The sequence below is a fragment of the Alosa alosa genome, chromosome 8, assembly GCF_017589495.1.
Source record: "Alosa alosa isolate M-15738 ecotype Scorff River chromosome 8, AALO_Geno_1.1, whole genome shotgun sequence".
NCBI classification, from domain to species: domain Eukaryota; kingdom Metazoa; phylum Chordata; class Actinopteri; order Clupeiformes; family Clupeidae; genus Alosa; species Alosa alosa.
Window position 1 is genome coordinate 29,928,085 of NC_063196.1, and position 14,416 is coordinate 29,942,500.

Genomic DNA, 14,416 nt, shown 5'->3' on the forward strand with positions numbered 1-14,416 from the left:
TGCTCGCCATTCAGACATGGTACAACATTAAAATGAAGAGCTACAGTATTAAGAGACCATGACAAGTTAAGCAATACTGACCTCAATGTCCTCTTTGTATTTAAGCAATGGTGCCTCCATGATGTTCTGCAGGGAGAAGGTATCTGCCTCTATATCAAACTTATGTCCGGTCAGGTTGGTGATGCGGTCCCAGTGCCTTAACTTAATCGCCTTGTTCGCCATCATCTCCAAAAGGGGACAGGACTCACTGAAGTCATCAATGCGTTTCTTCAGGTCCAGGAAAGCCTGCCAGTCCTTCAGGCCTTTGGGCAGCTTACGACATCTGCACAGGCACACCATGGGTTAGTTTTCAGTCTAATAAAGTGTGGAGATCCTCCAAAAATGAACAATTGAGCTACCTGTTCTGGAACTCCAGAAGCTCAGCATTGATCTTCTCAATGTCCACATCGGTCCAAAGAATGTCATAATAGCCACTAATCTTGCTCATGACTGCATCATACAGACCATACAGCTTCTGGAGAAGACCCAGCTCCTTGCTAAACAAAAAAATAAACAACCATATTGTTGTAAACTGTAAAAACAAAACACTTAATTGAAGCACTGTGAAACATGTTGTTACCGGATTTTCTGTAGAGCCTCATAGTCTGTAACAGGCAACCCAAACAGCTGTTCTCCTGAGGAATAAGTGATGAACTTCCTCCAGAGATCATCAAAACAGGCCTGTCATACACAAGACAGACACAAGTCCATTTTCTATTCTAAACAGCTGCAAGAGTGTGACATCACTTTATTTAGATTTTTCTGTAGACTACTCCTATACTTCCATTTTTTTCTAACATTCATTTAATCCAGTCGCATTGTCTTTTATGTTTTCAATAACCTAAATTAATGTATCTTATTTTTTTATTTGGGGGCAGCCGTGGCCCACTGGTTAGCACTCTGGACCTGTAACCGGAGGGCTCCCCGACCAGTGGGAATGGCTGAAGTGCCCTTGAGCAAGGCACCTAACCCCTCACTGCTCCCCGAGCGCCGTTGTTGTAGCAGGCAGCTCACTGCGCCGGGATTAGTGTGTGCTTCACCTCACTGTGTGTTCACTGTGTGCCGAGTGTGTTTCACTAATTCACGGATTGGGATAAATGCAGAGACCAAATATATACTTATACTTTTCTTTAACTGGCAGTAACATAAATCATATGTTTTACAATTTATTTGTGAATTAAGTAGTCGAAAGTTTACACCCATATCATCCAAAAAATAGACCCTAGCTTGTTTTTAGACTGGAGGACTGCCGTTTTTACCTGGCTGATCTGTAGCCTAGTACTGGCTTCCTGTGGAGGGATTCCTGCCACCATGGGACCTTCCTAGTGTTTAAAGGACAGAAAAACATGTCACTGAGTTACATTCAAAATGGAGTCTGCAAAAGTAATCAGAAAAACGGAGTGTGTAGAAAAGAGTGGATGGAAACCATATTACCGTGTCATATTGCTCAGCAAACGTCCCAACATCATGTTTAAATATGGTAACAGATGATAGCAGGTTCTCTTTGAACTTGGGCTGCACTTGTACCAATTCATCCTGTACTGATCTCTGTAGGTAGAAATAATTGTCATTCAGTTCACCTTCACAACAGTCACAACATACAGCGCATGAGCTCAATATGATTCTAATAGAGCAATGTGGGAGAGACCCTGATAACAACTGACCGCTTTGGACTGCAGTCTGATGAAGGAGTATCTGAGTGTGTCCACACCCTCCGCCTCTTCCTTGGTGACCTCCACCTCAAAGCGGGACAGTATGCTATACGCTTCCTGCAGGAGGAATGAGGGGATATGTCATGACTATGTAAATGACTAATGTCATTACTATGTCAATCACATGGACGAGGACGACAAATGTCATAAATTGGAGTCATTAATACTACAGTTACTAATACATTAATTTACCTCTATGGGTCCCAGAGCCATATCAATCTGGATCTCAGAGTCACGGATGTTAGCTAGAGCCTCCATGGCAAAGCGTACATCCTCTAGGTCAGCAATGGGCCGGGAGAGCTTCTTCAGATGCTCACTGGTGAAGCTTATGATGTCCATCATCTGCTTCTTGTATTTCTCATTCAAGTACCTGCACAGCAGTTTCTTCCAAGCCTTTGCCTCAACCATCAGGGACATTTTGAGGGGTGCTGGAAAAGGATGTGTTGGCATAGCTCATTACTACACAAGCTAAACAAGATTTCATTAATTAGTATGAAAGATATGACACTTCTAGGGCTGCTCGATTGTGACAAAAAACATAATCATAATCATATCAGTACATGTCAAAAAGATAAGGTACACAACATTTATCACTGTAAAGCAAAGGGGTGTGCTGGATTCATAACTCAATACACAACGAGAGCATTGTTGCAAAATGGAATGGAAATCAGTTGATTCAATTAATTGTACAGCCCTACTTGTAACACATTAAAACATACCAGTGGACAGCTCAATGGATCCTAAGATGATAATAGGCTTGATGTCCTCTATCTCTTGCTCAAATGCCACATAGTGCAAAATTTCAGACCTGATTTGAGTTAGATATGGGTTACTGTCCATGAACTCCTATTGGAGTCACACACACACACACACACACAGAAATTAGAGAGAGAATTTGGGTGTTTGAATGATGACAGACATGAAGCAGTAATATCTGTGAGGAACATCCCGAGTACACACCTTAACCTTGACATCCCTGTCCTGAGCCCACACCACTTTGAAAGGCTGGAACTGTTTGAGCACATCACTAGTCTGCTTCCTCAGCGAGTTCACTGCCGAGGTGAGCAGCACCACAAGCTTGCAGATGTCCTTGTGCTCAGCCACACTCTGGTAGAAAGTCATCACCCTCAAGACTGCAAGAGATCCAGTGTGGGTAATGAGGTCAGTTCTCTGTGTTGTACACTGACTGGGTGGCCTTGCCTGGTACAGTAACAAATTAACTAACTGCTTTTGTAGTTTTGTAAGACAAGTATTTTTGTTGGGATTTTCACTTATTGTGTCAAGGATAATTGCTCAAGATCCAAATTTCCATACTTTCCAGATTTATGCAAACACTCATCATCAAGCCATGATTAGCTGAATGCAAATATGAATGCACACTGTTAATAGAGTGTTGTATAAGTGGAGCTCTTACTGGGGGTGCTATCAGTGTGACGTAACTGTCGCCAGCGTGACACACCACGGCTCACCTCCAGGACAAGGTGCACAAGGCGGTTAATGGCCTGCTGGATGTCATCCAGGCTGGGGACCATTACCTGTAGTGCAGGCAGAGAGTGGAGCACTCACACAAAGTCAACTTGCTACAACTGGGTGACACTAACATTAAGTGACCACCGTGATGTACAGACTACAGACTAAAGCTAAACTTAATAATACGAAATATAAGAATAAGAATTGATGAAGTTCACATCAAGCTGGTTGGGATATAACATTTTTGAAGACAATTCTCTGTACTCACCACATTGGGAATTGTGAGATGGACCTCTGACTTGATGAAAGTGACTAGCTCCTCTGACCTTGACTCAGTGGGTGTGCTGAAGAGGTTCTTTCTTGAGGATAAGCTGATGAAATGAGACAAATTGAAAAAAAAAAACAACAACTCCAGGACCACCATTCTACCACACAGTAGTGTGCTCAATATTTCCAGTACACAGAACGACCAAACTCACTTGGAGACAAAGATTCTCCTCTTGAGGGTGTCCAAAGACAATTGTGTGGCTTTAACTAAAGCATCCAGCAGCTTGGCACTGAAAAAAGTGAACAACTCCTGACATTCCTACAGAGAACACGAGGATGTTAGACACAAAGACAGAGGTTGGCATGTGGACTATAGACTATTCTTTTTTTACTGCTATCCATGACATGAAACTCAATGGTAGATATACAGTTATAATCTTTCAATTACAAAATAACTGAAATTACTAGATTCTGTAATTGCATATTCTCAGACATATCATATTTCAATATCAACAATATTATACATTTGTTCCTTAAAGGAACAGGTCAACTTTTTATGAAATGTGCTTCTTTACCATCTCCCCCAGATTTAGAAGTTGCCATGTTCCCAAGACTGTCACCTTTTCAAACTCATCTTCTTTCTCCCCTTCATGGCCCTCTGCATTGTGCTCATCATCATTTGAACCATCACTATCCATTGAAAATCCAACCCTGCCTTCGGTCTTTCTATGCTCTACAAAGCAGGAATAGAAATCATAATTTCAACTTTAATATATTGTGGGGTGGTGTAAACACTTAACGAAAACCTTATTTTAGAACCTCCCTACTACTAGAATACAAGAGAACAGTTGGGAATCAGTGAAATGCAAGATGAGTCTTTTCTGGTCCAGTACCTGTGACATCTGTAGGAGTGGATGCCTTGGTGTCTTTAGACACATAAATGGTGCTTAAAATGTCAATGAGTTCCCTCACAGCCTCTTCTACATGCCTGCTCTTATGGTCCAAAATGTCTGCCCACTGTTTGCACTGATTCTGAGATCACAGACATAATGTATCATCAATCACTTCAAGTACTGTAGGTCTTTCTACTGACATTGGTACTTAAAACTGAAAAACGACATCAAAGAATGTCACAAAACACCCATTGTTAAACTGTTGACATATGTATGAAATATGGAAGCAGTAAAATATCTTTTAATCTGAGGATTTCCGTGACTGTTATGGGGCTATGAGATAAATGAAGCACCTCATTGACTGAAACGAGATCTTGCAGGGAAGACGGCCCGTCATCATGCAGGTTTACGAGTGTGGTCTCCGAGATGTCCTGGAGCACAGCATCAATCTGCATCTCACAAATATCCCTCACCTTTTGGGAGAGAGATAACGATCAACAGGTATTCTTGCTTTCAGGATTCTTAATGATTTCTGCGAAACAAGGGCATTATGATGCTGTACCTTCTTCAAAAGATGACTCAGCTCTGACATTGCTCTGTCAATATTGGTGAAGAATTTATCCAAGATCAGAGACGACCAGTTCAGCAGCACTAAGCCATGACGGAACACAGAATCCACCTGTACAGGTCAAATAAACACAGGCACACAACATGCAAGCAATTAGTACTCATATACCTCAAACTTCACTCACAGTGTGTATGAAATAGTGTATTGAAAACATAAACAATCATTTACATCTTTTATCTTTGAAGACATCAGATTATAGAAAACAGGAGGAATCTTCTTTAGGAGCTCCTCATAGTTGCTCAGGAAAGTCTGAAATGAGTATGATCATTAAATTATAGTGTTAATGCATAAACTATTGACAACTTTATCACCATTTAATTCACCAGAATATCTCTCATCTGAAATCAAATCAGGGCTGGGTAGTATAACCTAAACAATATGAACAATTTGAACAAATATGATTTTTACCACAGTAGGTCTTAAAGAAAAATAAATATTCTGTGATATACTGTATATTGTCAGCATCCATGCTTCAAATTAAACATCACGGTATACATTTTAGACCATATTGCTCAACCCTAGTTGAAATACATACAAAAGGTAGCATGCTTTTAATACCTCTAGGCGAAGACGACTGGCTGTCATGGACTTCTCATTCTTCACCAGATTTAGTGCCTGCTCAGGAACTTCCATGCCCATCTTCAACATGCACTTTGTTTCGCGAATAATTTCAGAAATCTTCGGGTCAAAGTTCACCAACAGCTTTCCGGTATCAGGATGTATTACTAGTAATGTAGCTTGCAGAGCTACACATGGATTACAACATGTAAATATTATAACATGTAAATCAACAACACATCTGTGGTATAACAATACGCATCACGATATATCACTGTCAAAATGGGCTGGTGACACTTGCCATACTGTAACTGGGAAATGTCCCTCATCCAGGCCCTGTGGTACAAAATCTCAAACTCCACAAGTACTGCAGCTGTTCTGTTGTACATTTTAATCACATCCTTACCCTCCGGAGTGGACAACATATCAGAATTTTGCTGGGAGGGGGAAAAAAGCAAAATTTAATTTTGATTTCCAGGATTTTCAGTCAAAGTCAGAAGAAGATATTTAACAACCTGAGACGGTGTGTAAAATGGGCACCTCTATGTACTGAATGGGTTCTTGTATCCTCCTGAACAGCTGCTTAACCCAGAGGATTTTCCCAGCAATAGGAGGCATGTTCCTGGCCACTGGAGGGTCCTCCCTATGGGCTTGGTACAGCTATTTAATAAAATTAAAAATGATCACACTGAATAAATCGCATGCCAGAAGAATCTGCAGACATTTACATGATCTTTTTGGTTAAAGTAAAACATGAAATGAAAATATGTTACCTTTCTGACAGACTCCAGTTCTGAGACATAGTGCTGAAGAATAAGTGCCACTGTGTTAGAGATTTCAGCTTGCAGACAGGGCATATTTAATTTCTGAAACCTAAGAAAAAAAAAACATTTCACAATATTTTGCAAATAAGAGTTAATCAGACTGTTTTGTGCACTTTGTTAAAGGGCCATGGTACCTTTGTAAAAGACGTAAAGCCTGTTGAGATGACAGGATCTTTGAGAAGCAGGAGTTCATGAAAACTTGTAGCTGATTCTGCAAAGTGACACACATAAAATTGGGACCTGAAAAGCTCATTATTTCCCTGTGTTCATCAGTAACACAGAGAGGAATTCACATACCTCAAGGTTGCTGATCTGTGTTATGAATTCTGCAAAGTCGACTTCAAATTCAGCTTTCCGAGGTGCCAGGAAATCATATTGTTTCTTCTTCATGGTCAAATATATATTTTGAAACTTTGCAGCTATTGTGTCAATTCCTTCAATGGTGGATTTGCTGAGCACAGAAAATGTTCTGATAGCAGTTATCATCTGTTTTATCTGTGAAGAAAACAATACAAACACAAAGATTAGAGGTGATAAGGGCCTATGAATTCAGTAAATAATGTGTGTATGTTTGATAAGGTCACCTTCTCAAGCCGTTTGCAAAATCCTTCAAACTTTCCAAAAATGTACATCTCTGAAACATCAAAAGGTTTTTCACCAGGCCTTTCAAGTGTTTGTTTCTTTGTCTTATGGAAGCAGGATTGATACTCCCGGAACAAGTAAATACAATCCTAGTGGAACATGCAGAAGGATTCATTAGCCATTTCAGATGTACCGGTATAAGTATTCCACTGTGTGAATTACTGATGTGCTGTATTCGCATACAGTGCTGCAACCTATATAAGCATATTTGGCTTAACATGAGTATGTTCAAGTTTATGTTTGTTTCTTGGCAGACGGTTTTATCCAAAGCGGCATACAACAATAGCAATAAACATTACATTATCGTTATCAAAACATTACATTATCTAGTTTATGTTTGAGGTACTTCAATCTTTTTTATGATGTCTTGAGTGTCCTGGTCCCAAATCCGACTGGAGCCGTTATCTGTGATGTAGGCTCTACAGGCTGTTACCATTTGATTCGTAACCTGACAGAAAGAATCGTCAAAATCCCTTTGAATTTGTCTTTATATAACTGATGAACAACAAAAAAGAAAGGCAGTTGGAAAAGCGATTACTTTGATGAAGAGGGAGGTCATTCTCTTAGAAGTGTTATAATAGCGTGACACGCTGTGGATCATTCTAATGGCATTGATAAGGTTCTGAATGCTTTTAGCCATAGTAACCTGCAAAAAACCATACATTTAACTTTAGCCTGGTGCAAATAGGGCATAGCAAAACATCAACATGCAGTATAAAGACACTGAACACTTACAGGATCACTGTTGTAGAGAGGCTGGCAGACCTTCTCCAGTGTATACAGGAATTTAACATTGTCTTTGGCTTCATTAGCACATTCTGTTATTCTGGCATCTAATTCTTTCCACAACTACAAGAGAAGACACTTCAGATTATAAATAACAAATGTAAGTATCATTTGAAATAAATAACAGGTAAATAAACTACCTTCAGTGTTTTAGAACGGCTGATGTTGAGCACATTGATGACTGCTTTGCACTCAGGGCTCTTGATGTGCTCAATAATGGAGTTGAACTTTGCAGACATCCTCTTCCAGTGCTCCAGTTCAGTGAGAGGTCCAGAGGCGTCAGCCTCTTTCCTCATCTGATCACTCTCAGTGAGGACCTACATATGGAAAAGTGTTGAAGGTCAGACATAAAGTTCTCCATTTAGAATGTATAGACTTGGATGTCAGTGTTTCCCATACATTGACTTATTTGTGGTGGCCCTCCACAATATCAACATTGACCACCACACAATGATTTTCCAGGTTGTGCTAAATTGTGCTTAAATCTGGTTAGCATCATAACCACGCTGCGCTAATTTGTTAAAAACTGTTGCATTCAAGTTAATTCTGCAAACCTACCACCACAAATAGAATTCAATTCTGTGGGAAACACTGGATGTGAATAAGGTGGCTGGGTCATTTCAGGTGACAGTGTACCTGTTCAATCTCCTTATACCACATCATCAGAACTTCCTCCAGCTGATACACCATGTCCATATCTGCAGCTGTTGCTTTAATGGCCTCAAAGGAAATGAGCTTGGAAAAATCAATGTGTGTTGCTTCCTTCAAGTGAACAGCCCCCTCAATGCTTACCTGGATCCCTAAAAAGTGCATTCGGAGGAGTGTCACTGTCTCAGACTGTTTTGACTAGACACATAATACATTTCCAGTTTCTAAAAAATATTTTTGTTTTTGTTTTAAATTACTTTGACCTGAATGACAGCACATAATGAACCTATGGGCATCAAAATCCCAGTGTGGGCTTGTGAGCTACATACTTGCAGAGCACTGTGAGCTCTAATCTGGAGAGAGCAGTAATACAGGGGAATACAGGGGAATTCCGGCATATTTCAACCTGGGGCCCTATTGCTAGATGTATTTAAGGATGATTAGGGACACAAATGAAAATCTGTTCAGTATTAAACTAGCTAGTCTGTTAATACTTGCAATGCATTCCTAAGTAGCAGCTGGCAAAGTAAACTGCTATTTACCACTTACGAGGCTCAACATGGCATTCAGTGTCAGCCAACATGGACAGGATCCCTACAGAGATACATGCATGCCTGTTTACCCTGGTAAAGGTAAATAAACATCAGCTTATGCCCCCTCGCTAACCTACCTCAAAACTGATCTGATTTTCTCCTTTTTTGTCCCTTATTAAGTACCTAAAGACATCTAACAACAGGGCTCAAAAGGGTTGAAAAGGCTGGAATTCCCCCGTAAGACTCAGCATTTATTCAACATTCACCTATTTCGATAATTTTGCAGAATTTTCTCACCATCCAAAAAGCTAACATAACGTGATATGGTATCTTTGAAGTTCTGTTTATCCTTCTCTCCATGTTTTGATGCATTAAGAACTCCCCAGTTGTCTGTGGCACTCACAGCAGGCATCAGGACTTTGGACAGCAGGTTTTTAGTTCCCTTCAGTAGGCCCTCTCGAGCATCAAGCATGGAAAAGTATATTTCCTATGGATGTAAGGAAATATGTCACTGAAAAGATTTGGAAATTATATCCATTTCACGTATGATGCTGTCTGCTCATGCCTTTAGAAATACAGTACAGGCCTATACTATCTAACATTTATGATCCTCACCTCATGTATGTTTTTTGGATTAATGACAGCATCAACTTTAGTACGGACAAAAAACAGGCAAAGTCCTGTAAGGCAAGTATCTGACAAGTTGGCTAACATCAACCGCATTATTTTGGATCCCTTTGCTGTTCCAGGGAATGAACGTCCACATTCTGAAACAAAATGTTTAATAATTATAGTATCACCTTTATGTTTCAGTAAAAGGTTTCTAAATGACCAAAGTCAGTTGTTTACCTATTCCAGGAACTTCTGCCTCCTGGTAAACAAATGAAATAGTTTTGCTTCCTCCTTTGGCAAAAAAATTATCAAATGGCCCCAACTAAAAATAGATTCCAAGTGATCATATTAGTGCATTTATGTTTATTTAAGTTAGTATTAGGCCTAGAACAAAATGTTTGGATAAATATCACAATGTGAACTCACAGATGAACTGTCAAGAATAAAATCTTCAACCCCTGATACTTCAAGAGAAAGCCTGTCTGCCAGGATTTCAAACATGTACTTGTGAGCTTGGGTAAGTTTGGTTTTGCGCACTTCTCTTGCCTCCTTGTATCTTGCCTATAAAATCAAGTTGTGCAAACATTGAGTGCAACCAATCCTAACAATGTTAACAGTTTGGGTTACAGTAAACTATGCAGGACATCACACAGCTAATAACAGTGTCCATCATTACGATAACGTATGACCTCATATAGCTTGTTGTGGAAGCTAAAATGTCAGGATGTTTCAGGTGTGCCAACAACTTTTTGCTTTTATGATGTTATCGTTACCATTATGTAATTGGCCGATAATTAAAAAGACAGCTCGCCACCTGTTTCTCCTTCATAGTCTCCTGCACAGTCTGGACATTGCTCCCTGTCCGACGAAAAACAGATCCCCGCCTGCGGTCAGGGCCCTCAGGCGGTGGTAAGGAGTTGTGTTCACTCATCTTCAGCCCTTCAGAGCAGATGGGGAAAAGTGAGCTGAAGTTATTATAGAATGATAACATTACAGTTTAACGCCAGAGGTTATCTAGGCAGCTCATTCAGCCTCAAAGTATGACATGGTTATGATAGAAAGCATCTAGCAGTGTAAGTTAGCTGCTAGTGAACTAGCGTTACGTTACGTTTATTGAACTAGTTTGTAAACTACATTTTGCAGTAGCTTGCAGGTGGTTTAACTACGTTACTTATATTCGTATTAGTAACGGCCAGTGGGCCTAATTCAAGTAGTTAGGCTAATTAACGTTACTTTACCATTTTTTGTGTGGCTAACTACTGAAACAACAAACAGTTTGGCACCATATGATTCTCTAACGTTACTGTTAGTGTTAGTTGAACTCCTCTTGACCTGATAATATTAACGTAACTTACCTAGCTATGGATAGAGAACCAAGACAAACGCTAGCTGCTAAAGTTAACATTAACGTTAGCAGCTAGGCCTAGTTCTAGCCAGCATGTCAGTTAATAGCTGCTAACGTTAATGTAAAAGTAGAGTCAATGTTAACGTCAGCATTTAGATAGCTACGTTGCTTTTATCTAACGTTAACTTTATCTAACGTTAGCTTGCTAATATAACTAACGATAACTTTAACGTTCTAGCACCTACGCTTTTGCAACCTAATTTAACTCACCTTTTGTGTTTTGGCTCTGAGGTGAAAGCTGACGAGTGACTTCTACGACATTATTCCGTCATTTACTGGGTAAGTTAACTTTAGTTGGCTACCAACCATGACATCTGTAGATTTGCTTCTGAAAACTTCTGATTACAAAGGCTCTCAAATCCTTAACGTTATTAGAATTGTTGTTGATGGTTTGTCCGTTAATTTCAGTGACAGATTTGAACTTGAGCGCGAGGCAAGCGATGTGTGAGGGATTTTTAACGTTGGTAAATCATCCATCCATCGCACAGAATAATTTTTGTAGCACGTGCAATGTGTACAACAGCCCTGCCCTGGATATGTCTCTCATGTGCTCTAAAACATTTGATTTAAATGGAGATGTCATCATGGGTGCGTTAATAAATCTACATTGAGTTGACACAAATTATTCACTTTGACGAATTTATGTAGTCAATTACGTCTCAGCCCTAGTTACTTTACTTTGAGTCATGCTCTTCCTTACTTGAAACACCTTTGAAAATAGAGGATTGAAGTAGGCTAGTGCAGTATTTCTCAAACTTTTTTTCTGGGGACCCACTTTTTAAAAATGACACTATCGCGACCCAACTCGTGACTGTGGTAGCAGCTAGTTAACAAACTACATTTATTACCTTATTGAACCGAGCGTCTACAGTAAGGAGAAGCTGGTTGTATAAGTCATTGGATGCCTATAACTATGTCGTAAATGGTCATGTCCAAGACTTACAATACAATTATGTTTCGGGTGAGTTTTGTGTTGTAAGAGCTGACATATTACCGAGCCAGCGCCAAGGTCACAAGGCAAAGATGTACCAGGCTTGGGTTATCGTGAGTCGAACGAACAACTACGTTCTCACTGGAAACTGTACTTGTATGGCAGGGTAAGTAACCTACATCTCATGTTTTATAGCATATTTTCACATTATGTGATTCCAATGTTAGCACATCATGACAGCATAAAGCAGACCAGATCAGTGTAACATTTAACAGGCATTTAAGTTAAGCTCAGTCAATCTCATCTGTCAGGGGCAAAAGGAACAAGTACGCAGAAATAGCTATTGTACAGTAACAATCTGCAAGGTTGTCTCAGAGTGTTTTTTATTGATTATGCACCAAAACACACAAACACATAATTCCGGGCCAGACCTGGCCCTTATGCTCCAGCACTAAACATCTATGTGAGGCTGTATCTACAACACACACTAGTTAGACCCGGTTATGAACACTGTAATCAACTATAACATTAACATTCAACATAACACATCAACTGAACAGCATCATGGGAGCACAGTCATGAACAGCTAGGCTCAGATCATTACACTATTGTTTACAACAGTCTTTTTGAAGGGGGTGCGTTGGCCAAATAATATTAAAAAGATTCAACACAAATGGCTATGGTTTGTCAACAAAACAGAGGTTGGGGGCCGGTGGTTGGGGACCGCTGTGCTAGAATGAGCAACAAAAAACAAGCATCTTTCATCTTTAGCAGGTCACTGGCCAGAGTATTTGAGTTGCGAGAGCCGCTGCAGAGATTTCTTACAGAAAAAAAAAGTCACCGTTAGCTGCACATTTTAGTGATGAGGACTGGGTGTCAAAACTCGCTTACCTGTGTGACATATTCAGGTTGCTTAATGACCTCAACCTGTCACTCCAGGGGAGAATGACGACTGTCTTTAAACTGGCAGATAAAGTCGCCTAGTGGGCCTTCCTCTCTGCTGATGGCTTGAATCCATTTTCTTCGATGGTCCACATTGGGAAAATTATGAAAGCTCAAATATGGTTGTTTTTATCTGCTGTTGGTACACAGAGGTATATAATACCGCCTTGTGCAAATCATCTGTGCAATTGCCATTCACCGTGAACGGTGTTCCGCATGACCGGAAGTAGCGATCCGTCTTAACGTAGCAAAACGGAAGAGACGCCATTTTTAGATGAGATAGGCTTATCACCAAGGGGGCAGGCAAACGTTCGGAGAGCGTAGACACTATGGCGGATCTGAGGCTAAATAGTAGACCAGTTCACCTAGCCATCCCCGTTAAAGCCCATTCAATTTGGGCGCCACTTTGACATCAAATAACGTTACAGCTGAAGCGTTTTAAGCCTTTATATGAACTTATATATATATATGAACTTTATATGAAAGCAGCTCCAGCCAAAGTCAGAATGTTAGGTACCTTCTGAGCCTACGTCACAACGTTCACTGGAGGCAAAACAAACCATCACCTCAGCTGGGAAGCTGAAACGAACAGTTATCATGGTGTCATTATGCTGTGCTGTCGGGTGCCAGAACCGAAAAAGTAATGGTTTAAATTTGAAATACCATAGAAAAAAAAAGACGACAACTATGGCTAAATGCCATCAAAAGAAAGGACTGGGCGGAGGCGATCATCAAGAATGCTCATGTTTGCAGCGCACACTTCATAACAGGTAAATACACTGATGTTACTAGCTAGCTAGGTAAACTTGCTTTTCTAGCTAAATACGAATTTTTCTGGTGTATCTTGATCATGCCTAGTTTTATCTTGTTATTTGGTAACTAACTTTGTAGCAAATGTTTGCTGAAGTTAACCAGCCCAATAACAACTAGTATGTGGCATGCTAGGCTAACATTAGCTAGCTAGCGTACTTCAATTTTTAGGTTGACACTGATTAATAAAGCTTTCATCTTATTTTGTAGGCGAGGCTTCTACAGATGAGAACAATCCAGATTTTGCCCCCTTCTGTCTTCCTATTGTCAGCAGAGTGCCAGGTCTATGGAAAAGGTTGCAAGGTTAGTCAAATTGAGGTTTATAAACTGCTGAAGTTAAAATTCAAGTTCAGACAACTGTAGCCTACTTGTTCTAAAGTTCTATAGAACCAGACATATATTTTATTTATGTATAGATATCATCATAAGGATCTCTAGCCTATGACAAAAAGTACAGATGGGCAACCATGACACATCTGTACATCTGTAGTCACAGACACTTGTTTGTATGAAGAGGCCCTTACCCTTCTTTGTTGTATGCATGTTTATTGTTTTTATAATAACTGCCTAATTCTGCTTCTGTCCATCTCTCTCTCCTCTCTCTCTCTCTCTCTCCAAGGCTTGAAAGAAAAAAGAAAAGGGATAACGCTACTTGGACAGATGAGCAGGAGGAAGCTTCTTGGCATGTCCATGGTGAGAACATTTGAAATCAGTTG

General features: G+C 40.1%; 2 protein-coding genes across 6 annotated transcripts in view; one reads left to right on the forward strand and one right to left on the reverse strand.

Annotated features, from left to right (window-relative positions):
* The window catches only part of LOC125299476 (dynein axonemal heavy chain 8-like), a 48,389-nt gene extending 36,867 nt beyond the window's left edge, over positions 1-11,522 (reverse strand). The window contains exons 1-35 of the mRNA XM_048250761.1: positions 11,228-11,522; positions 10,427-10,551; positions 10,039-10,173; positions 9,850-9,934; positions 9,616-9,767; positions 9,298-9,487; positions 8,456-8,619; positions 7,960-8,136; positions 7,769-7,882; positions 7,572-7,679; positions 7,380-7,481; positions 6,976-7,122; positions 6,689-6,886; positions 6,526-6,602; positions 6,341-6,440; positions 6,108-6,227; positions 5,869-6,004; positions 5,568-5,755; positions 5,178-5,258; positions 4,944-5,060; positions 4,735-4,854; positions 4,382-4,520; positions 4,109-4,221; positions 3,701-3,807; positions 3,490-3,592; positions 3,166-3,286; positions 2,712-2,884; positions 2,471-2,597; positions 1,944-2,179; positions 1,704-1,808; positions 1,474-1,587; positions 1,299-1,361; positions 620-720; positions 399-536; positions 82-322 (exon numbers count right to left, since the gene is read on the reverse strand). Of these exons, the coding sequence (XP_048106718.1) occupies positions 82-322; positions 399-536; positions 620-720; positions 1,299-1,361; positions 1,474-1,587; positions 1,704-1,808; positions 1,944-2,179; positions 2,471-2,597; positions 2,712-2,884; positions 3,166-3,286; positions 3,490-3,592; positions 3,701-3,807; positions 4,109-4,221; positions 4,382-4,520; positions 4,735-4,854; positions 4,944-5,060; positions 5,178-5,258; positions 5,568-5,755; positions 5,869-6,004; positions 6,108-6,227; positions 6,341-6,440; positions 6,526-6,602; positions 6,689-6,886; positions 6,976-7,122; positions 7,380-7,481; positions 7,572-7,679; positions 7,769-7,882; positions 7,960-8,136; positions 8,456-8,619; positions 9,298-9,487; positions 9,616-9,767; positions 9,850-9,934; positions 10,039-10,173; positions 10,427-10,543 (4,509 nt within the window). The 5' untranslated portion in view covers positions 10,544-10,551; positions 11,228-11,522. The remainder of the gene's footprint in view (positions 1-81; positions 323-398; positions 537-619; positions 721-1,298; positions 1,362-1,473; positions 1,588-1,703; positions 1,809-1,943; positions 2,180-2,470; positions 2,598-2,711; positions 2,885-3,165; positions 3,287-3,489; positions 3,593-3,700; positions 3,808-4,108; positions 4,222-4,381; positions 4,521-4,734; positions 4,855-4,943; positions 5,061-5,177; positions 5,259-5,567; positions 5,756-5,868; positions 6,005-6,107; positions 6,228-6,340; positions 6,441-6,525; positions 6,603-6,688; positions 6,887-6,975; positions 7,123-7,379; positions 7,482-7,571; positions 7,680-7,768; positions 7,883-7,959; positions 8,137-8,455; positions 8,620-9,297; positions 9,488-9,615; positions 9,768-9,849; positions 9,935-10,038; positions 10,174-10,426; positions 10,552-11,227) is intronic.
* A 261-nt stretch (positions 11,523-11,783) lies between these two features.
* The window catches only part of LOC125299753, a 39,974-nt gene continuing 37,341 nt past the window's right edge, over positions 11,784-14,416 (forward strand). For 4 of the 5 annotated variants that reach the window (XM_048251181.1, XM_048251178.1, XM_048251175.1 and 1 more), the window contains exons 1-4: positions 11,784-12,114; positions 13,559-13,660; positions 13,911-14,003; positions 14,320-14,393. In XM_048251181.1, the coding sequence (XP_048107138.1) occupies positions 13,987-14,003; positions 14,320-14,393 (91 nt within the window). In that variant the 5' untranslated portion in view covers positions 11,784-12,114; positions 13,559-13,660; positions 13,911-13,986. The remainder of the gene's footprint in view (positions 12,115-13,558; positions 13,661-13,910; positions 14,004-14,319; positions 14,394-14,416) is intronic. The other variant, XM_048251176.1, reaches the window with a different exon arrangement.